The 7192-nt window shown below is 49.9% G+C and overlaps 1 protein-coding gene across 5 annotated transcripts; it reads right to left on the minus strand.

Annotated features, from left to right (window-relative positions):
* Positions 1–2798: 2798 nt before the first annotated feature.
* Positions 2799–5248, minus strand: COMMD4 (COMM domain containing 4). Of its 5 annotated transcripts, none has more exons than XM_016210554.2 (7): positions 4850–5232; positions 4561–4626; positions 4327–4366; positions 3929–3996; positions 3688–3790; positions 3179–3355; positions 2799–3093 (listed from the first exon to the last, which is right to left on the minus strand). In XM_016210554.2, the coding sequence occupies exons 1-7, from the start codon at positions 4925–4927 to the stop codon at positions 3053–3055; spliced, it is 573 nt and encodes a 190-aa protein (XP_016066040.1). In that variant the 5' UTR covers positions 4928–5232; the 3' UTR covers positions 2799–3052. The 5 variants fall into 5 exon arrangements, with proteins under 5 accessions (XP_016066040.1, XP_016066039.1, XP_016066042.1 ...); XM_016210553.2 differs by having other exon boundaries at positions 3688–3768; positions 3929–4048; positions 4850–5228; XM_016210556.2 differs by lacking the exon at positions 4561–4626 and having other exon boundaries at positions 4850–5248.
* Positions 5249–7192: the final 1944 nt, after the last annotated feature.

The raw sequence follows: 7192 nt of genomic DNA on the forward strand, positions 1-7192 counted from the left end.
CTCTATTTCTGATGAGAAATCCACTGTTATTCTAATTGTTTTCCCTCTATAAGGTGTCATTTCTCTGTTGCTGCTTTCAAGATCTTTTTCTTTCCTTTAGTTTTCAGAAGCTTGATTATGATATACCTTGGCATGGGTTTCTTTGGGTTTGACCTGTGTAGGGTCCATTCTGCTTTTAACTCTGTAGGTTTATGTCTTGTGCCATATTTGGGAGTTTTTTAGCCATTATTTCTTTCAATACTTTTCTTTCCCACCCTCTTTTTCTTCACCTTCTGGGACTCTGATAACATGACTATTAGATCTTTTGTTATAGTCCTACAGATCCCCAAGGTTTGTGGGTTTTGTTTTGTTTGTTTTCCAAGCTGTTTTCTCTCTGTTGTCCATATTGGGTAATTTCTTTTGACCTTCCTTCTGCTGTTAAGTCCATCCATTGAGATTTTCACTTTGGTTATTACAGCTTTTGGTTTTAAAAATTCTATCTGGTTCTTTATATTTTCTATATCTTTGCTGAGACTTAAAGCATTTTTATGATGGCTGCTTTACAAATATTTGACATAGAATTCTAACATCTGAGTCATCTTAATGTTGGTGTTGGTTGTCTTTTCTCATTCAAGTTGAGATTTTCTAGGTTCTTGGTATGATGATTTTTAAAATATATATATATATATCTTAATTGATTTCAGAGAGAGGAAGGGAGAGATAGAAACATCAACGATGAGAGAGTCATTGATTGGCTGCTTCCTGCACGCCCCCGACTGGGGATCGAGCCTGCAACCCTGCATGTGCCCTGACCAGGAATTGAACTGCAATCCTCAGGATCCTAGGTCAATGCTCAACTGCTGAGCCACGCCCAGCTGGGCATGATGATTTTTAATTGAATTATGTACATTTGGGGTATTATGACTCTGGATCTTAACTGTCTCTTTTAAAGCAGACCTCCTCTGCCTGGCCGGGCGTGGCTCAGCAGTTGAGCATCGACCTAGGATCCAGGTGATCAGGGTTTGATTCCTGGTCAGCGCACATGCCCGGGTTGTGGGCTCGATCAATGACTCTCTCATCATTGATGTTTCTCTCTCTCTCTCTCTCTCTCTCTCTCCTTTCCTCTCTCTGAAATCAATAAAGATATATTTTAAAAAATAAAATTAAAAAAAAAATAAAGCAGACCTCCTCTGACAAAGTGCCAGTGGGGAAAGGAGGAAACTACCTCCTTACTGCCTTGGGAGTCTAGGCCCCTACTCAGCCTCTGCTGGCAGGTGGAAGAGGAGCTGCACTTACGTGTGTGGCTGGAGTGCAGAAGTTACTTATGTAAGATTTCTGTCTTGCTGAACCACCCCTTTCCTAGTGCTTTGGCTAGAGAGAGCAGGCTTTTGTTGGGGCATTTTTGTTGTCTGTGTGTTGGTGTTTCCAGGTTGCTGGCTTCTCTAACACCCAAGCCCAGGATACATGAAGCAAAAAGAAAATCTAAGGAATCTTTTCTGTGTTTTTAAAATATGTCTTTATTGATTTCAGAGAGAGGACAGGAGAGGGGGAGAAATAGAAACATCAATGATGAGAGAGTCATTGATCGGCTGCCTCCTGCATGTCCCCAACTGGGGATTGAGCCCGCAACCCCGGCATGTGCCCTGACCAGGATCGAACCCCGATCGCCTGGATCCTAGGTCAACGCTCAACTGCTGAGCCACACCCAGCTGGGCTTGCTGTGTTCTTCAGGTCTTGAGGATCCTAGCCAGTCTCCCTTCTTCTCTCTACCTCTCTTTCATCTTCTGTTGGTTTTATATGTAACGTCCAAGGATTTTAGCTGTATTTAGTGGAGGAATCAGAAAAAGCACATCTGCCCCATTATTCCAGAAGCACAAGTCAGGAAGAGTCAATCCTTATCCTTCTGATGCTTAAATTGTCCAGTCTTTGGCCAGCAGGGTCCCTTTGACATGATTCATTATTCTTTAATTGTTTCCCAAGATGTTCTAGGCCCACCTTGTACTTTCCCTCCTCTAGCCTTGAAATCAGTCTCTCCTATAAGGAGCCCTGGTTGGTTTAAGTCAGCCCTGGGAGGCTGTTTTACTATGCTCAGGCTGCTATAACAAAATGCGATAGACTGGGTGGCTTCAACAACAGACATTTCTCAAAGTTCCATTATTTTTGGAAATCCAAAATCAAGAACCTACCAGATTCAGTTCTTGGTGAGAGTCCTCTCCTGCCTTATAGACAGCTGTCTTCTTGGTGTGTTCTCATGAGGCCTTTCCTTGGTACATGCTTGTGAAGAGCATCTCTCTGTCTTTCTCTTATAAGGGCACATCATAAGGGTCCCATTCTCTTGACCTTATCTAAACATAATTATCTCCAAAACACCCCACTTCCTAAAACAATCTCACTGGAGTTAGGACCCCAACATATGAATTTGGGGGATGGGGGCACATTCAGTCCATAACCACTCTTGTCAATGAGTGGTTCAGGCATGGGCCCTTCTCGCTTTCTAAAGAAGATGGCAGGTAGACAAGGGCTCTCTCCTTTCTCTACTTGGGCATCTGGCATTGGGGCCACCACTTGCTGCCAGCCTAAGGACCAGATCACACAGAGAGGGCAAAGCCAAGAACATCATAGGACTGGGAGCTAGAACCCTGATTTTTCCCATCTACAGATAAGCTGTTCCATTTTGGTCCTCCGTCTGCCTCACCCTGACCTGCCTCAATCAGCAGTTGAAAAGAGAAAATGAGGGATGCGCTAGGTAGATCTGTATGTCACTTGGTCTCTCTCACAAAAACCTTTTATCTGAACCTAAAAAAAAACCTATACACACACTCCTTTACATTTTTGTTTATTCTTCCTGCTGGGAAAAAACACTGACAAGTATCTTTCATGGGGGAGAGAAGACAACGCTGGAAAAGTCCTCAGGATCCCCATATGCTGAATTTCCAAGTAGGAACCTAGAAAGCCAGAGATCCAGGAGGCCAGGCCTCCAGGGTTCTGGACCTGGGGTCCTGAAGAGAAGTTCAGAGGGCAGCCACTTCACATGGATAGGGCAGCTCCACGTGGGCCACAGACACTCTTCTCCTCAGCCCAGAGAGCTCATCAGGGTTTGGGCTTGCTTCAGTTCTGCAGGAGAAGAGGTAAGCAGTTGGGCAGAAGTCAGATGGGATCTGGGAGGGCCCCCAATCCCTCCAGGTACAGCTAAACCTACCTGACAGGAGGACCTGGAACTTGTCTGCTGAGAGGGATATAGCAACAGGTTGGGCGGGGGCATCCGGGGCAGTTGCCACTTCCAGCTGCAGGTGCACCATGGGCTCTTCCACTGACCGCAGCAGGCTGGAGCTCAGGATGTAGTCTACCCGCCAGCCCATGCCTGCCAGCCTATTTACTGTGAGATGGGGTGGGGCTCTCAGGCTCGTGGCAGACGGGCCACGCAGCCCTCAGCACACCCCCCTGGCTCAGCCTTCAACCCTTCAAAGCTGTGTGGCCTTTGGGAAGCTCTTATTCCTTTGACCTCTCACCCACAGCATGTGCTCAATAACTGGGAGATCGGATTATACACGGCAGATCTCAGAGGAAAGAAACCTGGCTGGAGTCAGGAGTCCTGGCTCTGTGACTGTGACATGTGACCACGAGTAAATCTGAGAACAAGCACCTCCCATGCTACATGCACCTTCTAGAATAGATCCCAAACCCCACATTGGCTGACTCCACACTCACCACGCAGGCTGCAGGCCCGCAGGTGCTCCTGCAGGGGGTTTTGCTTCTCCTCATAACAGCGACACAGGCTGGCTGCGTGTTCTGGGGGCAGAATGGAGGTCCCCTGAGGTAAGCAAGTGTGTGCTGGGGCTGCTCAGAGGGCAGGGCTCAGGCTCCTGGCCCAGAAAGGGCAGGGTACATCTCAGGGTCACATGGCCTGGCCTGCTGTCCTGCAGCCCTTGGCCTGCCCAGGTCTCCATACCTTTAGGCAACCCCAGCTGCTGCAGTTCACTGGACAAGGACTCGCCATCCACACTATGCTTGGCCGCACTGGAGAGGATGAAACTCAGTACTGCCACCGTGGCTTTCACATCGCCCAACTCTGGGGAGACCCATGGTTGGATATGGGGTGTCACTGTGGCCCCAGCTACCTCGTTGCCCTACTATATTCAGCTCAGAGCCCTCAGCCCTCCTTGAGCCACGAGCATTGCTACTGCTGGCAGAGGACACGGAGCAGACTGTCAATATCTGTCTTCTCCTCAGGTTGCTCTGCTGAGGCAGGTGGGTCAGGACAAGCTGCTGGTAGGAGGGGCCTCTGTACCAGGCCCCAGGCCGAGTAGCCAGAGCTGCCCAAAGTCCATGGACTCATAGGGTACTCACCAAACCTGGCGTCGGCAGTGAGCTTCAGGACCTTCTCATACTGTGGGGAAAGGAGGCCCTTAGGGGTGCCAGACCCCTACTTGCCACCCCCCACCACCTGGATCCTATGGTAAGGAGTGGAAGTATTCAGGGAGGGCAGGAGGCTGATCACCCACCTCCCTGGGTCTAGTGCACTCTCAGGGCAGTGAGGGTCATAGGGTTGTGGGACAATGGGGTGCTGGGCCAGGCACTCACATCAATCCCCTGTCCCAGAAGCTCCTTCAGCACCTGGCTGCAGAGCAGCCTCAGCTTCACGGAAGACTGAAGGGGAAGGCCTTACATCAGCCAGATGGGCCCACCTTACCCCTTCATGCTGGGGGGCTGCCTCAGAGAGGGTCATCCATGTGACCAGTCACACAGCATGCTAGTATGGGCTGAAAGCGCTGAGGCCCAGAACCCAGAGTGACCTCACCACCCTCCACTCCCAGAGCCCCATCCCCAATCCCTGTCCCCCTGACCCCAAATAAGACCCCATGCACTCAACAATCTTGGCAAGTGTGCTGATCTCCGCCAGGACCCAGTCGGGACAGTCCAGATCACCACAGAACCGGAACCTCTGCATGGGAGTGAGGCAACTGGTCAGGCTGAAAGGAGGGGTGAGGTGAGGCCAGGTGTCTCCCACACTACTGTTCCTCAGGTACCCCTGCTCCTTGTCCAAAATGGATGCCCTCTGGCCATTTGATCTCCATGATTACCAGGCTGAGAACCCTCTTCCTGACCCACCCTGCCACCAAACCTTGTTCTGATGCCTATCCCAGGCATTCATCTGTTCAGCAAACATCGACTGGGTGCCTTCTCTATCGTAGATCCCATAGAACAAAACAAAGTCCCTGGACTCATAGGCAATGACCTCTTACTTCCTTTTCCTCCCTGGCTCCAGCCACACTGGCCTCCCTTCTGTTCCTGTTACACCAGGCACACTCCCATTGTCCTTGTGGCTTGCTTGCTTTCTCACTTCATTCAGATCTCTGCTCAAATGACACTATTGAAGGGCCTTCTCTGACCATACTTTCTATTAAAATAGCCCCTTATATAAGGAAATATCAGGGGCCAGTGGATGTGTTCATTATCTTGATCCTGGTAACATTTTCATGAGCACATACATGTCAAAATATATTGAACTGTGTATCTACATATGTGTGGTTCTCAATAAAGCTGTTAAGAAAATAAAATCACTTTCTACTATCACGCTCTAGCTCCTTATGCTTCTTGCTTGACCTCCAAGTTACCACAGTATGTATCACATTTTATTATTTATTCCCTCCTCTGTTAGAAGGCAAACCCATCCTGTCAATCATGTCTTGCCAATATCCTCCATCCCCTGATCAGTTGTCCTTTTTCCAGTTTGCCTGGCAAAGTTCTAACCCACAGCAATATACATGTCCATCTTTCCACACCTCTACCTGGGCCCACACACTAATACTCTTCCCACTGAAACTTGCTCCCCTACTGTTTCCCACCCCACTGAGCACAACCTCCTGGAAACCAAACCCAGACACCACCTTCTCCTCTCCCCTCAAGCATTTAGTCCCTGAGTGCTGCTGACTCTCCCAGCTTCTGTTTCCACTCTCTCTGCTCTAACTCAGGTCAACACCATCTCCTGGAGGTTTACTGCCCCAGCCTGGGCTCTCTGCTCCCCTCTTGCTCCCACAAGTTGGCCAAAAGGATCATCCTAGCTGCCCAATGCCCTTTTCTTAAACTCCACACTCCTTTATGCAGCTCTTAAGACCCAGCAAGTTTTGGTCTTTGCTTACCTGTCCAGCCCCATTTTTCACTAACCACCAGTTTATACTTTTCCAGTTGGGGGAAATGTATTCATTCCTAGGGAGCCATGCTCTCTAACCCCTGAAGTCTGTGAACACACTGTTTCCTGTCTGAAGATATAGCCCCCACCCCCTATGAGTCCTAAGCCCTGGCATATAAACTGCATTGCAGGGAGCCAGCTTTCTTCCCTGCCCGCAGGCCCTCAGGTTGCTTTCCTAACACTATGCTCAAGGTGCAGTTAGGTCTCTTCCCTTCAAGTCTTAACTATGACTGCCAGATGAAGTCTCCAACTTTGCCTTTCCCTCCTGAAGTTGAAGTCTCAGTGCCCCGCACAGTGCATGGTGTAGAGCAGGGGTGGGGAACGTCGGGGTGAAATCATTTGGTCTGGCTCTGCCAAGGCAACAGCAGGTAGGACTCAAAATTCAATAAACCTAGGAGCTTTTTTTCATAGTTAATTTTTAAGTTAATAATTTTCTATGGCTCCCAAATGCTGTTATAAATATCCAAATGGCCCTTGGCAGAAAAAAGGTTTCCCACTCCTGGCGTGGGTAAGCATTCAAAAATCGTTGAATGAATGGATGGATGGATGGGTTGGGAAGTCCCAACCCACACTCCTTTCTGGCTCTGGGAAAAGAGGAGGAGCTTCTTAACTGTGAAGAATTAGACTGAGCCTAATTCTAAGCAAGTTCTTGTCCAAGTCCCACAGGAGGGCTGGAAGTGGGTACCTTTAGGAGGTCCTGTTGGAGGGGAGGAAGGCCTGGGAGGAGTACCCTGCAAATAAGCCCCAGGGGGGCGGGGTCCCTTCTCGCCAGGGAAGCCCCCGGGTCCTCCCGCCCCCGCCCGCACACCCCGCCCCCCGGCCGCGGAGTGGGCGGCACGACCTTTCCGTCCCGCTGCTCAGCCCGCACAGCACCCAAGGTGTTTGCCGAGGTTCCAGCGCGGCTTCCCCATCTCCTCACACCCGCGCCCCACCCTTCCGCAGAGGCAGCCGCTAGATCTGGGGTACCCTGCCCTGCCCGCCCAGCACCCCCAGGCTCGAATGCCCCACCGCTCACCATAGTGC

This window comes from Miniopterus natalensis, chromosome 1 (assembly GCF_054644295.1).
Source record: "Miniopterus natalensis isolate mMinNat1 chromosome 1, mMinNat1.hap1, whole genome shotgun sequence".
In the NCBI taxonomy this organism is placed as follows: Eukaryota; Metazoa; Chordata; class Mammalia; order Chiroptera; family Miniopteridae; genus Miniopterus; species Miniopterus natalensis.

Excerpts from the sequence above, each read along its gene's own strand:
- COMMD4 (XM_016210553.2), bottom strand. The coding sequence starts at position 4,927 with ATGCAGAGGTTCCGGTTCTGTGGTGATCTGGACTGTCCCGACTGGGTC. Across the intron at positions 3,769-3,928 it reads GCAGCTGGGGTTGCCTAAAG|AACACGCAGCCAGCCTGTGT; the intron begins GTATGGAGACCT and ends TTCTGCCCCCAG. Across the intron at positions 3,356-3,687 it reads GCGGGCCTGCAGCCTGCGTG|TAAATAGGCTGGCAGGCATG; the intron begins GTGAGTGTGGAG and ends CCCATCTCACAG.